General features: G+C 46.5%; 1 protein-coding gene across 1 annotated transcript in view; it reads right to left on the bottom strand.

The window, feature by feature from the left end:
* The window catches only part of LOC135504794 (rho GTPase-activating protein 23-like), a 67,792-nt gene that overhangs the window by 8,721 nt on the left and 36,102 nt on the right, over positions 1-22,969 (bottom strand). The window contains 18 exon segments of the mRNA XM_064923658.1: positions 126-199; positions 331-409; positions 2,939-3,091; positions 3,514-3,620; positions 3,895-3,945; positions 3,948-4,000; positions 4,622-4,683; positions 5,045-5,359; positions 5,992-6,129; positions 6,288-6,327; positions 6,439-6,547; positions 6,940-7,134; positions 8,072-8,704; positions 8,961-9,924; positions 10,469-10,529; positions 10,657-10,828; positions 10,927-10,957; positions 11,883-12,074. Coding sequence (XP_064779730.1) covers positions 126-199; positions 331-409; positions 2,939-3,091; positions 3,514-3,620; positions 3,895-3,945; positions 3,948-4,000; positions 4,622-4,683; positions 5,045-5,359; positions 5,992-6,129; positions 6,288-6,327; positions 6,439-6,547; positions 6,940-7,134; positions 8,072-8,704; positions 8,961-9,924; positions 10,469-10,529; positions 10,657-10,828; positions 10,927-10,957; positions 11,883-12,074 — 3,429 coding nt within the window.

Raw genomic sequence — 22,969 nt, forward strand, 5'->3', positions numbered from 1 at the left:
GAGAAAGAGAGAGAGGAATAGAGGGACGGAGAGACAGATAATGGAGACAGAACGAGAGAGAGGGGTCAAATAATGTAAGCCCAAATTAAAGTATATACTTTAGTATATACTTTTCAGCCACATACCAGTTTCTTCATGCTCTTCAGCCTGTTCCCTGAGTCCTCTAGCCGGTTGGCATCAATAAAGTCATTATACTTGTCTGCAGACAGAAGGTGTAGTGAGTAGGGGTAAAACACACACTAGCACACACACACACACACAGAGAGAACAAACAGTCATCAAAGCAGTCATACAGTCACACATGCACACACGCATTAAGTTTGGACTCACCATCAGTGAACAGGGGTTCTGGGAGTTTCCTAAAGAAGGACTTGAGGAGACTGCTGATCACATTCAGGTCCTGCCACCTCTGTGGACGCGAGAAGAACAAGTCTTATAGTTTTCCTGTCTTTCTTTTTTTCTTTCCCTGTCAATCAACCTGTCATTCTGTGCTCTTGATCTCGTCTCAACACGTGTAAATTAGATCTTCAAAATTAAGTCCTTGTATGTTGGTGACCTCCACCAAAACATCACAGAGGCAGACATAATTGAGATGTTTAGTGAGGCTAAACCCATTGGTGCGACACATTGGTGCGGCTGGCTTCCGGGTTGGATGCGCGCTGAAGCAGTGTGGCTTGGTTGGGTTGTGTATCGTCGGAGGACGCATGACTTTCAACCTTCGTCACTCCCGAGCCCGTACGGTAGTTGTAGCGATGAGACAAAATAGTAGCTACTAAACATTTTGGATACCACGAAATTGGGGAGAAAAAGGGGTAAAATTAAAATAAAAAAAATACAAAAAATGCATAATCGCGTTTGTGGTCACTTTTGAGAATGGTGTTTTCCCACTAATTAATTGCACTTTTGAACATTTTTGAACATTCGTGCTTATAGCCTATTGCCGAGTGCACATTGCTGTGCTTTATACCCTATTGCAGTGTGAGCATTGCTGCGCTTATATGTGAAGAAATAGCCTAATAGCTTATCAACATTTTAAGCTAAACTTTCTGATCATTGCTTTTAAAATGTTTTTGATGCGAGTGGTAGTATTAATTTGAGATCTATTGCATCCCACAACTGTCCCAGACTGTGATTGGAATATTTCTTTCTCGCACAGTAGGACAGGTTGACCAATATAATAGCTCAAATGTTGTACAATGGGGGATAGTAGATTGACATATGCTAGTTCTTTTGCTGTTTGTTAGGCCTACTCATCTTGTTGGCTAACGAAAATAAATTTGGACAGTTCTTCTAACATCTTCAGTATGCGCCTCGAAATTCGATAAGAAAGACACACGGAGTTGTTTCCACAATGTGTCTGTCTTCACTTGTAGCCTACTTTGTAGCTGAGATGCCTTGTGGGTGAGAGGTGATTCAGAGCACGCAGCCGGGAGAAGGGAATTATAAATATAATATTCAGCCTAAGGGCACAACGGCCACAGGTCGCAAAAGGCATGGATTGTCAAATTGTGAATGAGAGACTGATGAAGTGTGTACGCCTGTACAAAATAAACAAAGCAATTATTGATCAGCCATATGGCATAGCCAGATCTGGGCCTAACATAAGGACAACTCAGAGTATGCTATCCTGTTCTTCTGAAATAGACAACATTTTCTTCATATCATGTTTCTTTAGAACTGTCTAAAATAAATCATGGATTTATTGTAATAGTGCAGGCTATATTCAATGGATTTACTAGACTTTTTAAAAGTAGATGTTTCAAAGGTTGGCATGTAGGCTATGGAAGCCAGGAGATGCTAAATGTTTACGTTAATTAATGGTCAATTACTTACAGACCGGCAGTTATTTGCTTGACAGTCACCGGCTGATTTTATGACCGCCACAGCCCTTGCCCAGACCAATTTTGCTGCTTACTACTTCAGCAACCAATTGGCTCAGCTGATTCCCAGCCCTCACTGGGTGACCCAGGTGTCTGACATAATGCCCGCTCAGTGGATGGCCACCCAGGCCTTGGGCCAGAAATCACGTGCTGTCACTGCAGACACAGCCACAGCCATGAACAAGCCTCAGTGATAGAATCAAATGCACCTTAAAAAGAAATACAGTATATTCAAACAGCACCATAAAGTGTACTAGCAAGCAGTATGCTCATCATTCATCTGAGTGTGATTATACAATCTCCGTGCTCTTTTCATGTCTGCACAGTTTGATTGTTGATGTCTAGTAATTCCTATAGAGGGAGCACACAGCAAGCTTATCTTTCATTACAAATGTGACTGAAGCAAGCTTTGTTGTCCTTGTAAGTCATTTTTATATCCCCCCTTTCAGGGACATAACATACGCAGCTGGCGACAGTGTAACCAAACACATACTGCCCACGACTGTCCATTCGAGTCTAGGAGCCAAACCAGGCTGAAGCCGAACAGAAATCTGTCCCAAACACTGGAGTTTGAAGCCAACAGAGTATCCTGGAGACTTCCTTCACCGAAGAAGAAATGATTTTAGACGGAAAAGTACAAAACTCGGGAAACACTGCTGTGCAAACCCCCCTTTGGCTCCCTCTAAATGGAATTATATATTAATATAAAAGTACTTCTTAATTTGTTTTATTCATGATTGACAATGCCATGTCTAAATAAGGTTAGACTTTGATGATAGAACTACCAAAGTTAATTTTAGAAAATAGTGTAAAAAGCCAAATTGGTCTGGAAATGTGGCTGGAAAAATATGAATATTCAAAGTTTCCTTAGCTATTTAATGTCCTCATGTCACATATTATATCTAATTTTGACTGAATTTCTCACTCTCTCCCCCTCTCTTTTTCTCTCTTACTCTGTCAGCCTTTCTCGGTATCACAAACACACCTATCATCCACCTCCTTACTCCCTCAGTCTCTCTTTCTAGTATGTTGTAACACACACACACACACACACACACCTCCTCAGTAATGTTGATCTCCAGGCCCCTGTTGAGCTGCTCCTGCAGATTGGACACCATGGCATTGTTGCCCGGCACCCTGTAGACGCCAGTGTACTCCAGACCCATGCTCTCCACCAGCCCACAGCACAGCTCCACAATCAGAGGTACAAACTGGGGGATGGGGGAGAAAGAGAGAGTAGATGGAGGGGGAAAGAGAGAGAGCGAGAGAAAGAAAGAAAGAGAAAGATTAGAGGGGTAGAGGAGGATTAGATCGAGGGGAGAGATGGAGACAGGAGTGTCAGAGAGAAGGATGTTAGTAATGAATACATTCTATTTCATAGACAAATGAGAGACAGAGAGCGAGAAAGGGATAGCAACACATTGCCATATGACAAAAGTAGCAATGGATAATGGCTGAATGGATAATGCATTATTGCACTTTTCAGTTGGTCTTGAGATGTTTGCATGTCATGGGGTAACACACCCCATTCCCCGATAATGTGAGACACTGAGAACACATTGAGAAGAGGGAAGAGCGGTAGGGAATATGTAAATGGTGATCGAGGAACAGAGTAGATCGACAACCGACAAACCTTGTTGTTAACAGCAGGTTGACAGTCCTCAAGTCGCACTCCAAACACCTTGGGGCCTGTCTTCTTTGCTTTCTTCATGATGATACCCCATGGACCCTTGCTCTCATCTAAAACAGACAGACAGATAAACAGAAAGAGAACACAGACAATTTACAAAGCAGCCCTTAAGTACAGCAAACTCCCGAAAAAATGCAATGGCTTGGTACTGTCCTAAAATCATGCACTAAGCCAACATTTTAGAGCAGAAAATTAAAAACAGTGTTTCTTATTGGACAAGTCCAGGTCGTCCTTCCAGGTTTCAGTCTGTTGTCTTCCGTTTGGTGCCTAATGAACCTTTATGCCATGCTTGTGCCATGGGACTGTGGCATGTGTGTCACTCACCCTTGCTGGAGGAGCGGTTCATGAAAGCGTTGTCTGTCTTGGCCAGGAGGAAGGGGGCATCATGCGATGGGCCCTGGGAGAGGTGTCTGGCTTATTGCCTGTTGTACTGGATAGAGACAAAGAGAGGGCTGGAATATTGTATGTGTCACGCCCTGATCTGTTTCACCGGTCCTTGTGCTTGTCTCCACCCCCTCCAGGAGTCGCCCATCTTCCCCACTTATCCTCTGGGTATTTATATCTGTGTTTTCTATCTATCTGTGCCAGTTTGCCTTGTTTACCAGCGTTTGTCCTGTCAGTTCCTGTCTATTCCCAGCCTCTCTTTTTCTGATCCTCCTGATTTTTGACCCTTGCCTGTCCTGACCATGTACCCGCCCGCCTGGCCATTCTGCCTGCCACTGACCCTGAGCCTACCTGCACCTTTGCTCCTACTCTGGATTATTGACCCCTGCCTGCCTTGACCTGTCATTTGCCTGCCCCTGTTGTTACACTAAACAGTTTACTTCTGCACTTGGGTCTTACCTTGATACCTGATAGTATGGGCATTTAGAAGACAACAAAAGGCCCATAAACATAACGACAAATGTAATGACGGCAAGATTTACTCTAGCGTTTGTGCCAAGAACCAAAAGTGAAAAATAAAGGTTGTAAGAGTGCATTGATATTTGGGAAAAGTAGTTTACATGGATTTAGTGATTTAAGTGAGCGTGGTTAGGGGTGCGTAGCTTACGTTTGTTTCCTGTAGTCATTGAGCTTCTTGCTGATGAGCGCTTGTCTGGAAAAACCCAGCTCCTGAAACACAAGCAAAAGACAGTTTTGTATATTATGTTGATTACATGTTATGTTTAAAAATTTTTTTTAAAGCTATCCTGACTAGTTCTGTCCCCCCCCTCATCTAAGAGAATTTTGTTTTTATTGGTTTCAATTGTCAATTTGATGCCAGATGACCTGAATGTTGCTTTGGGGGCCCTAAACTTGGGGAAAGACTGGAGAGTGGGCCCTCCACAGAATTTAACAGAACAAAGTATAAGTATTATACTGTATCTCTATGATGCACTCTTTTAAAACATTTTTTTTTACCTTTATTTAACTAGACAAGTCAGTTAAATTATGCACTCTTCCTCAGTTTAATATAATCTTTGTTTCCACCTACCTCGTTGTCTGTCTTGCTGTTCTCTCTGATGACCCGGATCCAGCCCAGCATGTCATCTCTGTCCTCCGCCTGCAACAGGTACTCACAGAAGTCCTGAGTGGTCAGCCTCAGAGTGTGCTTACGCTTGGTTTCGCTATAGGCAATGTCAATCAGGCAGCCACGGATGCTGATTGGAGGGTGCTCGTCCTCCCCGTGGCCAGGTCCCACCCCCGCCCCGTGGAGGACTGCCTCCCGCTTGTCTTTGTAGAGCAAAAGGCAGTGGGAGCGCAGCACGGAGAAGACGTGCTTCCACGGACGCATGCCGCCGCCCACCTTCTGTGGTTGGTGGAGTGAGAGAGAGAGAGAGAGAGAGAGAGAGAGAGAGGGAGAGATGATATTTCTTTCATGTTTTTCTGTGAGCTCAATATTCTACATAGTTTAGCGCAGAAAACGTGGTATTTAAGTACAATGACCATAAACCATTGCGCGCCTATTTGTCCGGTCTGTGTGTGATTCTTTTACGCCTGCTCCATTAGGTTAGTGTGGGGCAGACACGGAGAGAGAGAAGAGACAGAAGAATCCGTGATCTGGAGGAATAGAGAGCAGCTGCTTCGCTAGGTACAGTATCTCTACCTGAAAATACATGATCTAAGTGGTTGATAGTTGGTATTTAGCCTTATTTACTTTGAAGAATTACTAAAATAGTGATTTTGTCAGACCACATAGGCAGCAGCTCTATAGAGATGAGATGATGACTTGGAAATGAAATAATAAAGTAATCAAATAAAACAAATGTAATATTCACAACTGAAATATTTTATTACGGTAAAGTCATGTGAATAAATTATGTTTAATAAGTGAGTAATGGGCTGTCGCTGCCATCATGGGACTTTTAATTGAATTCATTGAATGGGAATCAATTGTTTGGTCCCCACAAGGATAGCAAAACAAAAGTGGGCGTGTATTACTTTTCCCTTCTCCGTGAGGATCTGTTTGTAGTGAAGCCAGCCGTCCTTGCGTACGTCACTGAAGGTGATGGTCCCCAGCTCGGAGGTGGAGTGACGTTTCGACCGCGCCTCCTCTGCAGCACGTAGACTCTCCAGAGACTGGAATACACAGCCAATCATACCACACAACCACAGCTCAGAGCCAATCAGATAACAAAATCAAGTACAGTTCTCGTGTGATTGGTCCAAAGCTGACGCAGACAAAATAAAATATAATGATAAAATAAAAGATGAAACAGCGAAGAGATAATACTCACCCCATCAGTGAAAAAGCTCTTGACCCTTTTTGGTAGTCTCCTGTGGAAAGATATTTGAGAATGTTGCATGATTGACCGTACAGAAAAACAAGTTATATTCATATCTCCTGACCTTTTTTGTCCATAGTCTTCAACAAGGGGCCAAACTTACGAGAAGACACGGCCTTCCTCACGGAAGGTGTTGAGGCCCTCGTCACATGACTTGGAGCGCTCCGTGGTAATGGCCAGCAGGTAGGAGGAACGGCGGCTTTTGATACTGCCTTCTCAGAAAGAAAGAAAAGAGAGGGACAATGGTGAGAGAGAGATGAATCAGTAGGGAGGGAATTAAAGACATGCAAAAAGAATACAGTGACGTGAGATAGCTCAAAATGGAAGGCATTCTAGACATGTCAGAGAGAAGCAAACACAGAACACATTGAGCCTGGAGATAGAGGTGGATGGGGGGGCAGTTGAAGGGGGTTTGAGGTTTAAGTACAATCTTCCTTGTTTTGACATGTGTACCTGTTTTTGCACTTACCCTGTATCGACTGACTGGGGATATTGACAACAGTCGGTGTAGAAGTGAAAACAGGTCTACATGCCAAAACGTGGGAAATCGTTCTAAAGGAAGTGATGGCGGTATGGTGAGGAGAGGTGAATTGGGGACACTCACTGCTGTCCTGGGAGCGGAGTTTGACGAGGGGGGAGGTAGAGGAGGAGAGGGTGACAGGGGAGACAGTAGTGGAACTAGAGGTGAGGGCACAGGACAAAGAGGACACAAGAGGGCACGGGGCACTGGAGGAGGACACCACGGAGCAGGCGGGCACGTGGCGGGCACGTAGGTCAGCGCTAGGGCTGATGGGGTCATCTGTGAGGGGTCAGGGGTTAGAGGTCAGAGGTTAGGAGTCATCGAGGAAGACGGTCATAATAGAAATAAGTATTATTTCCTATGTAAAATAGCATATTTCTACGGGAGAGTCAAAATGTACTAGTGAGTTACACCACTGGATAGACAGTCATGTTACAGACACACACCCCAGGGACATATAGGTGTTACTACACAAGCACACTGAAGGTAATACGTGTGTGAAAATCTATATTTCTCTGGACACAGAAGACGTACACACATACACTGCACTAAAAGTTTCAAGTTACAAATACATTTACTCAGTTATACACATATAACATATAACTTATGTACAGTATATGTGTATACACTGAGTGTACAAAACATTAAGAACACTTGCTCTTTCCATGATATTGACTGACCAGGTGAATTCAGGTGAAAGCTATGGTCCCTTATTGAAGTCACCTGTTAAATCCACTTCAATCAGTGTAAATGAAGGGGAGGAGACAGGTTAAAGAATCATTTTTAAGCCTTGAGACAACTGAGGCATGGATTGTGTATGTGTGCCATTCAGAGGGTAGGGCACAGGGTATGGTAGTAGGTGCCAGGCGCACCGGTTTGTGTCAAGACCTGCACCGCTGCTGGGTTTTTCACGCTCAACATTTTCATCCAGCCAACATGACACAACTGTGGGAAGCATTCTTCCATGCCCTGACGAATTGAGTCTGTTTTGAGGGCAAAAGGGGGGAGTGCAACTCAATATTAGGAAGGTGTTCCTAATGTTCGGTATACTCAGTGTACATCACAGTTGGCGTTCTCATTGAAGTCTCAGTGAAAAGCATTGAAGAAAATTGGAATTGAACCCTGGTATAAATGTATAATTCCCTCCCCCCAACTATTCATAAAGAAAGGGAGGAAGGCGGAAATTGGAGAGTAGGGTGGGGTACTAACTACTAACCTATAAAGGGAATGGAGGCCAGGGAGTCGGGTGTGCTGTGGTGGGGTTGCAGGCTACCGTTGGGCCTCCTTAGACTGTCCCCCATTCGGGTACCCCCAGAGACGGGCGAGGGTGTCTCTGCAGTGGGGTTGTTTGGGGAGGGCAGCAGCCCGACGGGGGGCTCGGCCGAATCCACTGGGAGGGCGTAGAGGGGGTGACGGAGGGCCTGCACGGGGGTCCGACGCCCCATAGGGGGCTTCTGCCTCAGCACCACCTCCTGGCCCAGAGGGAGAGGAGACACCGTCTCCCTCGACTCCCCCCTCTCCTCCCCCAGCACTCTCTCATCCTCCGACGAAGAAGGGATGACGGCCGGGGTGGAGGAAGGACGAGGAACTACCACCCCCCCTCCTATCCAGCCTCCCTCGCAGTCTGAGGGGCTGGTTTTGGCACTGGGTGCCCAGTTGAGGTGGGGACCGATGTAGGTGGGTTCTCTGAAGGAGTGGGCTTGTTGGAGGAGGTGGCTGGCCTTGCGGCAGAAGGAGGGGCTGTAGCTCTTGTAACCCACCAGCTCCTCTTCCTCCAACCTCCTGCTCTGGGTCTGGGGCTCAGCCACCTGCTGCTGCTGGGTCTGCCGACCAACGGAGGGGGCTGTGGCTGTGGGGAAAAGGTAGACATAATATAGGCAGAGTTCAGCTGGAGAAGTACTGGCTAAATGACAATTCCTTGCCCTCCTCCTAAAAGCGTGCACTTGCTTAAACCCCCTCATGGATTTTAAGGCATGCTAGAGTGGTGTATGTCGTATGTTAAATCCACAAGGGGAGTGAGTAAGTGTACACTTTAGGGAGATGGGGAGATGTCTGTCTTCCTGCCTATCTATCCATCTAAATATCTCTATGCATGTGGAGCTTACCCAGTGTTGCTGCAGTTGTGGCTGTAACCGTGTGGTGGTTTCCCAAGTCCTTGTCCTGCTCCTTTGCACCCTGCGACGGCCAGGCGGGGGCTCTCTCGCAGTGCGGCGACACCAGCGCAGCCGCCTGGGCTAGCATCTCCTGTGAGCGCCCGTAGTTGCGTTCGTACGATGCGTACGCCGCCAGCAGGCTTTCTGAGCACGAACGGCTCCCTGGCCCGGACACTCCCCCCCAGCCTCCCAGCCAATAGGAATCGTGGGAGGCGGCTGCTGCCTGGTGGTGGAGCAGCAGAGTTTCTTGGGAAACGCCATGGTCTCTGTGAGCCATGGAGGACATAGAGTTAGACCCAGGACCTCCAGCGCCACCAGGCCCCAGCGCTAAGCCCAACCCCAGCTCGGCTAACCGATCCTGGGATATGCTCCGGTGTCGAGGGGACATGCGCTCGGCCGCCTCTGCCTGGCTGTAGTACCAGTCCGACAGCGCCTGGTGGCACATGGCGTCGCTGTGGGCACGCGTAGCTGGTAAACTTCCCTTCCGGGCGGGCATGTGGGGCAGGGTTGCAGAGGCGATGGCGGCGTTGTGGTTGGCAAAGTGGAAATCCAGTGCGCTGACGGCCGACGACGAGCGCCCGCGGTTCTGCCCCAAAGATGGCAGCCAATCTCCCTCTTGTCCTGCCGAGGAGCCAAAATGGCCTCCGCCATCCTCCTCGTTTTCTCCCGGACCCCTGGGCCTGCCGGAGGTCTGAGTTACGTTAACCGCGGCAGAGCGGTTGTCCAAGGGGGATGCCTGGTTAACAGGGCTGGGGCGGCAGTGCCAGTTGTCCAGGGGGCTTTGGTGGTTGGGTGGCAGAGGGGCCGTGGAAGTGGGCTTGACACGGGGGTAGCAGAGTGGGGGAGGGTCGGGGATATGCTGCGCCCCTCCCGTGTATGGCTCATTTCCTCTCAGGTAGGCATCCTGAGAGTACGCCTGTATGGGAGGGAAGAGGAGAGCGGGAGCATGAGAGATAGAAAAAATTAAGAGATAGAAAGGAGCTGGAGAGGGAGGCAAGGGATCGAAAAGAGTAGAAAGCAGGTGCGAAGTAGTATTTCACACAAAATGAACACATTCCGTTTGATAGTCTAACGCGTTCCGTGGCACGTGACGTGATTTGACAACCTGTTTCCAATACATTTTAACTGTAATTCGGAACTAAAAATCCACTCCAAACTAGCTTGTCAGGTGTTTGTGAAAGCATTTTTTTAAATATTTTTTTTTATACATATTACAATTCAATTTGTGTTACAATGAAAACGTCTTATTGTGTAATTATTGTATATCCAGTAGGGATAGTTCAGCACTGGAATTATATGAAATGTTTGTAATTGTCTATACATTACTACTAACTCACTATTCCTCACCAAACCAAATTGCTTTGTGATAGTGAGGTGTATTTTTATTGGACTATGATTATAAATAATTTGATGTGTGGGAAGGAGGAGAGGAGAGAAAGAAACAGAAATCTCATACTCACACTTACCAACTGCAACACATCCTCATCTTTTGGCATGATGCAGAGCTCCAGAACATTCTCGCTGGAAGAGGGATAGAGGAGAGATAGTAAAATAATGGGCCATTGTGTAAAGTTATGTAACAAGTATTATATAATGTGTCATATCACATGTGTGTAGGTGCCTGTGTGTGCGTGCGTGCGTGTCTCACCTGTTCTGGATCAACGCGATCACCTGAGAGTAGGTCTTCCCTAATACACTTTCCCCATTCACCTTTACCAGTCTGTCCCCTGTACACAGGCCAGCTTGGTGGGCGGGGCTTTTCTCCCTCACACTCTTTACAAAGATGGTGTCCATGGGCTCCAGACGACCCCTTTGACAACCTGGGACACACAAACGTGGCATATATTCGTTAAACATTTTTTAACTTGTAAACAATGCACACCAAAGGACTGTATAACGACACATGGAAAACCCTCACCTTTTCCATTGCCGTTTCCATTCTCCTCGTCCTGCAGAGAAAGGAGAGGAAGACAAGTGAGACACCTAGAAAACTAGTAAACAGAGACCAAGCAGACCAGTTGTTTTGTGGCTCTACCACAAGGAGATGCTATCTCCCCCAGGCAGTCAGAGCGATGAGCAGTTGGTGTGGCTTCAAACGCATTAACACACACCTAAACGGGCCTCATCATAGCAACACACAGAAATGGATTGACAGTGACAAAAACACTCATGAGCCAGCATATGCTCACATGGTTTACCTCAATTTATCACACATACACACACGCAAACACACATGCACAGTTCATCTCTCTCTCTGACACACACACACCCCAGCTGACTGGGCAGTTTAGGTCTGGCCGGCTGGCTGACTGAGCTCATTCCAGTCAGACAGACAATGACCTGGGCTTTACAGCCACATAATAGAGACCTATATACCCTGGAGTAGGAACCAGTGATACTACCACCCTTCTCATACTCTACTCCTCTTCTATTTACCTTCTCATCTCCTGTTCTGCTTGCCCTCTCCTCTCTGGCCCCCTCTCCTCTCTGGCCCCCTCTCCTCTTCTGTTTAACATATTCTCTCCTCTCTCTTCTCCTCCTTTCCTCTTTTATTTACTTCTCTGTTCCTCTCTTCTCTCCCCTCCCTGTAGGTCAGTGGTCCCCAACCCTGGTCCTAAGGAGCTACAGGATGTGTGGGCTTTTCTTCCACTGGTTGGTGACCATTGGTCAGGAAACCTCCATAAGTGTGAAAACGGTTAGGGTAACACACACACACACACCTGTAATTCTGTGACTTCACGACCCCTCTTAATTTGGTCATGAGACAATTAACCTCTACACGACTGGAGGTTAGCAGATCAGCATAAGCTTGGTAGGGAAATCTGTCAAATGAACTTAATGCATTCCATCGTGGGGGCTATGAACCATTGTTACCTTGAGGTTATTGTGGAGGGAGGACTCTGGCGGGTACACAATGAAGTGGCGCAGCGTGAAGCCGAAGCCCTGGGAGTTCTTCTGCAGGAGCACCGTACGAGGGCCCTGCCATGCCACGCCCTCAACCTCGCCCGACGACAGCGACCGAGTGTTCTCATTGGATGACAGGGCGCCATCATTCCGCCCTTTAGCCTATGAGGGACATAGATGAGGAGGATTTAAGAAAAGGGGTTAAAGTCAATATTAGCTATTCAATTCATTAGTACCACTTTCTAAATGTATCAGTGATTTCAATATGTCAATGTAAGTTAGGTAAAGTGAGCTGAGGGTGTAAGTGTAAACTGTGAATTAGGTCAGTGAGTCCAAACATATCCTCCATGTCAGTGAGAAATGCATTGCTTAAGTGTGAAACGTCAGAGAGGCTTCTATTAGCGATAATAGCTATATACCACACAGGTTTGGGACCAGGCTAGGGAGACTTTTTTTTTCAAACTCCACCCAGAATTCTGGAATTCCACCAATGCCTTTCTCTCGCTCAGGAATAATATCTATTTTAACGACCCACCTCTCCCATAATCACCTGCAACACAATGGAGGGGTAAAAATACATGTTGGAGCGGGTATTTATGTCTAACAATTATGGAACAACAGGACTCGATCATGACACACACACACGTTAGGCACGCATGAACATGCACTCATGTGCGCAAACACACATACACCCACACACACACTGTCACGCCCTGACCTTAGAGATCCCTACTATTCTCTATGTTTGGTTAGGTCAGGGTGTGACTCGGGTGGGAAAGTCTATGTTTTCTATTTCTTTGTTTTTGGCCTCGTGTGGTTCCCAATCAGAGGCAGCTGTCTATCGTTGGATCTGATTGGGGATCATATATAAGTTGTCATTTTCCTTTTGGGTTTTGTGGGACCTTGTTTTCTGTGTAGTGTCTGTACCTGACAGAACTGTGCGCTTTCGTTTTCACTTTGGTTATTTTGTTTGAGTGTTTTTTTTAAATAAAAATCATGAACACTTTCCACACTGCTCTTTGGTCCACTCCTTTTGATGAGAGTCGTTACACACACCTAAAGAAAAATAAGACTCAGACATCTTTGTGTGTTTGGAGTCTTTGTGTCTGTAACACTTTGGGGATACACTGGTAGTCCATATACATTTTTCTTAGGCGGGATGCAGTATCTAACAGCAACATATTCTATTGAAAACGGTTTTAAAATGTAGATATGTAGAAACAGAGATTGGCAGGGGGATACATACCTTCACCCTGCTTAGGCATAAGTAATATTAGGAAAAAGCTCCTGGCGAGGGCACCATACAGCAGACTTAGCTTTTTAGTGTATCTTTTTAGTGTCTAGCATTTTAGTGTCTAGCTTTTTAGTGTCTAGCTTTTTAGTGTCTAGCTAGCGTCTTTATCTTATCACACAACCTCTCCTGATAGCCTTCGGCCCTCTTCCTTCTTCATTCCACCCTGCCCTTGACTTCCTATACTCCCTCCTGCCTTCTTTCTCCACTCCCCCGCCTCCCCCTTCCCCACAAACTCACAAGGCCAGGCCACACTGCACCGCACCACAACAACAGGAAGTGGAGAGCCTTGAACAGGAAGTGAGGCATGGTGCCTGAGCTAACTGGCCCATTTGGGGATTCAGGGAATCCTTCGCCTCTAAGAATAGAGTGGCTAGGGAGGGGACTCTGTGTGTGTGTGGGTGGCAGGGAGGGGGCTGTGTGTGTGTGTGTGTGTGTGTGTGTGTGTGTGTGTGTGTGTGTGTGTGTGTGTGTGTGTGTGTGTGTGTGGTGTGTGTGTGTGTGTGTGTGTGTGTGTGGGAGGGGACTGTGTGTGTGGCAGGGGTGGGTGTGTGTGTGTGTGTGTGTGTGTGTGTGTGTGTGTGTGTGTGTGTGTGTGTGTGTGTGGGTGGCAGGGAGGGGGACTCTCTTTCCGATGGGGGCTCCAGTTCCATTGCAACACCCCTCTCTTTATACCCAGCCCAACATTGTGACTAGCATTCAAGCATCTGGAATTCCGGGATCCACATTGACAGGTTGAATTATTCTGTTGACTTCCCATCTGTAATAGTCCCTTATGAAATACTGTGTGTTGTTTTGCAAGGAGGTGGAAATTTGATGTAGTGGTATAGGACTGTGAAGGAAAGCTAAGACAAAGGCTGGATGCTTGGAAGGATAGAAATCACATTCTCAGTAAGGAGTCTTAGAATAGACTCATAACACTAATATTAAGAAACTATGTAGTGTACACACACGCGCACACAAACACACGCAGGCAGGCACACACACAAATACATACCGTGCATTCACGTCCACACGAACAGGGATGCCCCTAAGCATGGACTCATCATACGTAGATTGATAATGGAGATGGCATAGATGTTGTTTTTCGAAAACACCATGGACACAGAGTATGTGTGTGTGTACGTATGTCTGTGCATGTGTATGTGCGTGTGTGTGTATGTGTGTGTGTGTGTGAGCGAGCGAGGTTACACACTGGCAGGTTAGTGTTTTTTTGTCATGAATATTGTTCTAGAGGCAGCTCTGCAGAGTGGTCACTAGCTGGCATAGCCACAAAGTCATCAAATCTGATTTTAAACCTAACCCTAACCTAACCCTAACTCTAACCTTAACCCCACTGCTAACCCTAATGCCTAACCCTAACCCTAATGCCTAACCCTAACCTTAAATGATGACCAAAAATCTTCATTCATTTTAACAATATAGCCAATATAACAAATCGCTCAGTTCTGCCTCAAGGACAAGACTCATCCCAAAAAACATCAACCTGCTACATACTGAGCATGACATGTGTCAGAATCCCTCATGGTCTTTCATTCCTACACCTGCTATTTCACATGCAAGTGCATGAAAACACACACACTGGGGTGTGAGATGCCAGCAGCACAACTTGCACAAGCATACACACACACACACACACTCTCATATACACTCCCTAATATATACCAGAGCACGCACGCACACGCACACTCACAGGGGCATGCCAATGCCACAGTCTCCTTTACACACTGTCCTGAATTCTCCCACCTCTATCAATAACTGACCATAAGATTAGCTGCTTGTCAACGAAGGGCTACGTGACGTGTAACTATGACGTCACTTCCCCCATAGGCTGTGAGGTCAAACGCGGTTTGACTTTGTTTGTCAAATTGTTTTACACGCACACACGAGCGAAACCAGCAAATGAATGCATCTGCACACACACACAGTCTCACACACCCACACACATTTCCTTTTAACATGTGTTGTCAATTACTCAGGCAAGGCGTTTTGATGATCACAGATCTTTGCTACATCTTTGACGCATAAGAGAACAACACATTCTAACCTACACGCCCACACGTGCTCACATACACAGACACCCTGCCGATGCATCACTCGAGCAGAACAGATGACACTCCAACCTGCACCCATCATACACTCACATATATGTACCACACACACACACGCGCGTGCCGATGTAGAAATATGTACAGTGCCGGGTGACGAAAGCATTGCTCCGATCTCCTTCCCCTCCGTTAGTCAACAGGCCCCCACTGCGCTCCCATTACATAAGACATACAGTAGGCAGGAGTGACACAGCCCCCCCACCCCCCACACACTCTCATTTACTCTCTAGCTTTTATCAAGCCTCTACATTATACATGACCCTTTCTAAAATAGCACATGTCCAATTCTGCATTGGTGTAGGTGCTTAGTAAATCCAATGACAATCAGTAGATGGAGAGATGACGGATCCTCCAACTAACACAGCCTTTTGCTACAGGCCAACGTGGAGTACCCACTGGTAAGGCGCTGAACTTCTTTCACTACTGAAAATGGCTGTCATCCTAGAATTAAGCAATAAGCCACTGTGTCACTTAGCCTTACCACGGCTAAGGGCTGTTCTCAGGCACGACGTAGTGCCTGGATGCAGCCCTTAGCCGCGGTGTATTGGCCATATACCACAAACCCCAGAGGTGCCTTATTGCTATTATAAACTGGTTACCAACGTCAATCGAACAGTATATTTTTTTATCATACCCGTGGTATATGGTCTGACCTGTCAATCAGCATTCAGGGTTCGAACCCCCCTGTTTATAATTGGAATTGGAACATCTCTCTGGAATTAGAACATCTCTGGCTGTCTCTCTGAAATTAAATGGTTTCTTTGGTGATATTGCGTAAAACAAACCTTGAACATCAACCAGACAAACATCCAACAACCCGATATCCAAAGACACATCTACGTCACGGCCTTTCTATGTTTCTATCTTTCTATGTTGAGTTGAGCACGCCAGAGATTTCCCAGCAGAGTCTCTCTTTCTTACCCAGGACAAGCGAAGGTGTGGCAAAACCCTCCGGGGCACCCTTCGCCTGGGCCGCGGAGAGGAGCGGGGTGGGGTGGAGGGTCGGGGAGAGGCACGGGGTGGAGTGGTGGTATCATGTAGGGTAATGCTTCGTAACACCGCCAACCAGATACAGCGAGGTTCCGGGTCACTACAGTCCACCCCTACTGAGCACTGGAAACACCACTCCTGCCCTGAGGGAGCTGGGACCTCCACTCTCAACATCACACCCACGCACACACACACACACACACACACACAAGTGTTTGCTACAGCCCCACACAGGACGGGACACGTACGACGCCGCTGTTACCCCCGCAACCGCCGGACGTTTTCACCTAGACACGCTGCGCACACACTCTCGGCCAGACATGGGGGTAAAGAGTCAATGGTGACCAACGGAACCCAACCACTTAGTGTCTATCAAATCAAGACGTCAAAAATTCTGAGTCGAAATCAACAAAATCTTCATATTGATGAATGAATCCAGGTCTTAGTGAATATATTTGTATTCCTCAAAGTGGGTTTGGGTTCTGGTTCGATTTGTCTGTCAAAATGCATCATGGTCCTGTTGGTCACTAGTTCTGTTTCTGGAGCAGTAGGTGAAGCAGCTTGGATGGCAGGCCTGAGATCAGTGGAGACAGTAAAGAGAAAGGGCCTTCGCCAGGCACAAGTCGACTAGCTCTTCATCAGAGTTGGTCCTAGATCAGTAATATTCTTGATCTGTGTAGAGCTACTGGTGTCCTCACTTCTATCCAGGATCTGATCCAGGACCAGATTATGATTTCATCCTCTCCTCTAGATGAGTTGTCCCGCGTTTGCGTTCTACTTGTGGCTAGACTAGTAGCTGGTAACCTCTTGTCCTTTCTCAGTATATAGACAGATTCAGACTCACGCTGCCACACTTCCTTGTTCACTGACCGGAAATCGAGGTTCAGAAGTCCTTTTTACTGGTATAGAAGCCATTAGGGTGGCGTACAGGTGTGAAAACCAGTAGCTGGATCTAGTCCTCTTCACTGGATCAGAACGAGTTTTAGTCCCACGTTTTTTTATTGTAGCTGGTAACAGTAGCTCTTTTCTCTCATGCTGGGTATAGTGCAGTATTGGCAGTGGCTGGCTCTCTGTCTTTATTGCTATCTAAAGTATATTCCTCTCCTCTTTTCTCTACCCAGGCTCTGCCTGCCTGCCTCTCTCTCTCTCTCTCTCTCTCTCTCTCTCTCTGGCTCCCTGTAGGCTCGCTTGTGCTCCACGCAACGCTAGTCCACTCTGTCAACCCCACTCACTCACTCACTCTCTCTCTCCCACTCTCTCGCTCTTTCTCTCTCCGCCTCTCTTTCACATTCCTCCCATCCCTCCACTGGCCAGTCCAGCAAGGCGGTTGAGCAGTGAGCAGCACAGAGCATGTTCTCTCTGTGTGTGTGTTTCTCTCTCTTTCATGTCTCGCTTTCTCTCTATGTGTGTCTCCCTGTCTCCTCTTTTTATGCTCAGAACCTGGCCGCCGCAGCTGACAGTAGAGTACACACTAACATTAAAAAGGCTGTGTGTGTGTGAGTGTGAGTGTGTGTGTGTGTGTGTGTGTGTGTGTGTGTGTGTGTGTGCGTGTGTGTGTGTGTGTGTGTGTGTGTGTGTGTGTGTGTGTGAAAAACCGAGAGTCCCAGCCTTTTAAAACAAAACTAGCAGCAGCAATGTATTGCAGTGTATTTAAAGCTTTTTGCTTTGACACCTGTGAGCCAGAGCATTGTAAAAATAGAGCGAGAGAGAGAATAGGGAGAAAGAGAGACAAATTAAAAGAGACAAACAAAAGATAGATTGACCAAGACAGGCATGCAGACTCCCCTGGCTGGAAATGACACCCATCGCTCCTCTCCCCTCTCCTCCCCTCTTCACAATCTCCTTAGAAAACTCAACCCGGAAAAATGGGAGCATCGACTCAGTGGTAGGATAAAAAATAAAAGGCATTTCCCTATCTGCCTCACTGTATCGCTCTCCCCTATGGCTCGCCTGCTTTTCTGAGTTCTGTGTGTTCTTGTGTGTCAGTGTCTGTCCAGACTCCATAGCATTGGACCTTGGGGCTACTGTTAGTAAGGGCAACCACTTACACTCCATCCAGAGGGCTAAATGTGTGTGTGAATCATGAGTCAGAGGACACAGAAGTCATTATGACGGAGCTAAGATGAATGGAATTGAAGGATGGGGGAGGAATGGGAAATGGCTATTTAAGGCCTAACGGCCTTGTAAGCATGTCACCGAACACTGATACACACATTGATTTAGCTTAATAGATTTTAGTTCTATCAATAGAGCAATTACTAGCTGACACGAAAAATGCCACGTGATTTAAAAAGCTGCAAATACCGCATGCACACTCGCACACACACATACACACACTTTCTTTTCCCTTTCTCAGGTTTGGCTGGTAATAACCATGAGAGGCAACCAGCCAAATAGCCCATAAGGTGCGATCCATCCCTATCTGAAAGGGGGTGGCCATCATTAACATGTCATTGATACTAGTACTGTCAGCACAGACGGCAAAGTAGTCCCCTCTTCTAGTAGTGGGGCAACCCCTGGCATAGTGCAAAACTAATATACTGAAACAAAGCTCACAAAAGCTATTGGTTTAACAATGGTTATAAAAAAAAGAGAGCGACATTGCATTTTTTTTTTTTAGGTGTAAGATGGATCAAAAGTAAGTCAATAATGAACTTTCCACCGTGATAAAATAATAGGAAAAACAGAGAATTGGCTGTTTAAAATTGGGCAAGGACAGCAGCACCCCTCTAATCTATCCCTCACATGCGTCCCCAGTCGGAACCTATTTTTGACCGTCAAACGTGATGCAATATAGGCCTACAGGGAATATGGTGCCATTGATTGGGACACACCCAATATCTCTCTCCAGCTCTCTCTGCCTCTCATTGGATACTTCTATGTTTATATACACACCCCCCCCTCCCACTCTCTCTCATGTCTCCTCGTTTTAGGCTCATTACCCTGCAGCTCCTTTGACCTTGCTCTCTCTCTCTCTCTCTCTGTCTTTCTATTCCATCTCTTCTTTCGCTCTCATTATCCACAGTCTCCACACAACTTCAACCCTCCTCTTGACTTCTTATATAACCAGAGGGAAGATGTTACAGGGATGAAGGGAGTGACAAACAGAAAGAGTTGTGTAGACAGAGAACGCACACACACACACACACACACACACACGCACATTCTACTTATGCTAAAAATGTTTATTCTATTCTACTGAGCTATTTACTTTATGTCCGTATTCTTGTCTTTTATTATTTCTTGTTGTTTGCATTGTCTAGGAGGAGCGTGCGAGGTAGCATTTCGTCGGACGGTGTATACCGTGTGTATCCTGTACACACGACGAATAAAACTTGAAAACACACAAATGCAAAACAGACACACATACACACAATGTCCGACATGATTATCAGCTGTTCTTGTTTAAAGCCACTAGTGGGCAGCACTGGCACGCAAAAGATCACGCTGACTTGATAACTGTCTCATTTCAACAGCTGGACCTAACTGTAACGTACACCATTGATTATCGAAACCCGAGAGTATGTCTAAAATAGACAGCCTATTTGTTCACACACATCAAGGAGACAACAGAGATAGTATTGATAACCCCTGTTGGCTAAAATGGGCTAATATCAATAGTATGCATTAAGGGATTATTCTTTGAGTATGAATGAGAACAAAAAAGGAGGGGCGCACACACACACACACACACACACACAAAATCAACCCTCGATGGCAGGAAAAGCCTCCTAATTGACCTATTTTTTTTGTCAACTGTGTAATTGTTCCAAGCTAAAAAAAAAAATGAAATAATACAGCTACACATTTCCAAGCGTCGTGGTTCTTCTCTCGGTTCTCTTTTTATCTTTCCACGTGGCCGCAGCTGTAGTCAGTAAGGAACTAGTCCCAAACCAGGCCAAGTAACCATGGACACTGCAAAACGTCTCCCCTTTAATGGCATAACTAGCCCCATAGCACTGACCAGACCACACACACACACACACACACACACACACACACACACACACACACACACACACACACACACACACACACACACACACACACACACACACACACACACACACACACACACACACACACACACACACACACACACAAACTAAGAAACAAACACATTGATTCACACACGCACACACACACCCATTTATTATGAGCATGGGGAATGCAGTGACGATTTTAGCATGTAAATGGAGGGCAAACTCAAGCTATTTTTTTTAGATGCACACCAGCAAAGCCACGACACAACACTGGACAATACATTAATTGCACTATAACGGTGACAAATGATGCCCACAAACTGTTAGGGCCTAAATAAATCTTTCCTGACAGCGGAGCTTTCCTTCCAGCACCATGGAGTGAATCCTTACCACTGCTACACCTGGCTATCAGAGGAGCCTAGTCTGGCAGCGTAACAGTTCATTTAGCCTCACTTACTGCCTTTTTTTAAAACATAGCTGATATGGCTGACTCGCTTAAATAAATATGGTTTCTACTGACTCCTTGTGGATTTGTGTAACTCGATAAGAACTGCATTCTCCTTCAATAATAACGAACGCCAACATGAGTTGTGACTTTTGAACCATACACAAACACTACTACATTTATGTTCAGTAAATTCATGTTTGTTCTTATATCATTAACACTTAGCTCTAAGTATAAGCAAGTGCAAGCAAACTAGCTGCGACGAGGTAGCCCTATTCGTTCAGCAGGCCTATGTGGTCTAAAAATAAATTAAAATACAATCCCGAGCATCCACTATTAAAGACATTATGCAAACGAAACAACCCTCGCAATATCAACTGGAATTACATGGGTCTATTACTAAACTTTTTGTTGAAAATAAATATGATGGTTACAGACCCAACATCATTATATAGTTTCCCCTCCTTGTGGAGAAAATCACATGAGCTAATTATAATACACAATGTAAAGGGAACAATTAAATAATTCCAACATTGCCTAAAATGGTGAATGAGAGACTTATATAAGCAATATAACAACTGAGATGTACAAACTATGGCACAATGAGCGGGGAACGATGAGCGGATAAGACGCAAGCCGAAATGTCGATTAAGACATTAATAAGCGAGCTAAGACAGACGTAGTCGATATACCTATTTTTCAGCACTTATGAAATGAACAGCGACAGAATTCAGAACATGGGCCGCTGTAACGGGTTTCTTCCAACTCCTCCTCTGACGAAGAGGTGGAACAAGGATCGGACCAAAATGCAGCGTGGTTCGTTAGATACATCTTTAATGATGAAGAAAACACGAACAATACAAAACAACAAACGTCGAAAACCGAAACAGCCCTGACTGGTGCAACAAACACAGAGACAGGAACAATCACCCACAAACACACAGTGAAACCCAGGCTACCTAAATAGGGTTCCCAATCAGAGACAACGATAATCACCTGACTCTGATTGAGAACCGCCTCAGGCAGCCATAGACTAATCTATACACCCCACACAACCCCAAAACAAAACACACTACAAATAAACCCATGTCACACCCTGGCCTGACCCAATAAATGAAGATAAATAAAATATAGACCAGGGCGTGACAGAACCCCCCTAAGGTGCGGACTCCCGGACGCACATCAAAACAATAGGGAGGGTCCGGGTGGGGCGTCTGTCCATGGTGGCGGCTCCGGCTCGGGATGTGGAACCCACTCTATGAATGTCTTAGTCCCCCCTCCTCGCGTCCTAGGATTGTCCACCCTCGCCGCCGACCATGGCCTAGTAGTCCTCACCCAGAACCCCACTGGACTGAGGGGCAGCTCGGGACAGAGGGGCAGCTCGGGACAGAGGGGCAGCTCGGGACAGAGGGGCAGCTCGGGACAGAGGAAGCCCAGCACTGAGAGGAAGCCCAGCACTGAGAGGAAGCCCAGCCAGGTAGTTGAATCCGGCAGATCCTGGTTGACTAGCGGATCTGGAAGAGTCTGGTTGACTAGCAGATCTGGAAGAGTCTGGTTGACTAGCAGATCTGGAAGTGTCTGGTTGACTAGCAGATCTGGAAGAGTCTGGTTGACTAGCAGATCTGGAAGAGTCTGGTTGACTAGCAGATCTGGAAGAGTCTGGCTGACTGGCAGATCTGGAAGAGTCTGGCTGACTGGCAGATCTGGAAGAGTCTGGCTGACTGGCAGATCTGGAAGAGTCTGGCTGACTGGCAGATCTGGAAGAGTCTGGCTGACTGGCAGATCTGGCTGACTGGCAGATCTGGAAGAGTCTGGCTGACTGGCAGATCTGGAAGAGTCTGGCTGACTGGCAGATCTGAAGATCTGAAAGAGTCTGGTTGACTGGCAGATCTGAAAGAGTCTGGCTGACTGGCAGATCTGGAAGATCTGGGACAGATCTGAAGAGTCTGGCTGACTGGCAGATCTGGAAGAGTCTGGCTGACTGGCAGATCTGGAAGAGTCTGGCTGACTGGCAGATCTGGAGGAGTCTGGCTGACTGGCAGATCTGGAGGAGTCTGGCTGACTGACGGATCTGGCTGCTCCATGCTGACTGGCGGCTCTGGCTGCTCTATGTAGATTGACAGGTCTGGCGGCTTCTTGCAGACTGACAGCTCTGGCTGCTCCATGCAGACTGGCAGCTCTGGCTGCGCTGAACAGGCGGGAGACTCCAGCAGCGCAGGAGAGGAGAAAGGCTCCGACAG

This window comes from Oncorhynchus masou, chromosome 18 (genome assembly GCF_036934945.1).
Source record: "Oncorhynchus masou masou isolate Uvic2021 chromosome 18, UVic_Omas_1.1, whole genome shotgun sequence".
Lineage (NCBI taxonomy): Eukaryota > Metazoa > Chordata > Actinopteri > Salmoniformes > Salmonidae > Oncorhynchus > Oncorhynchus masou.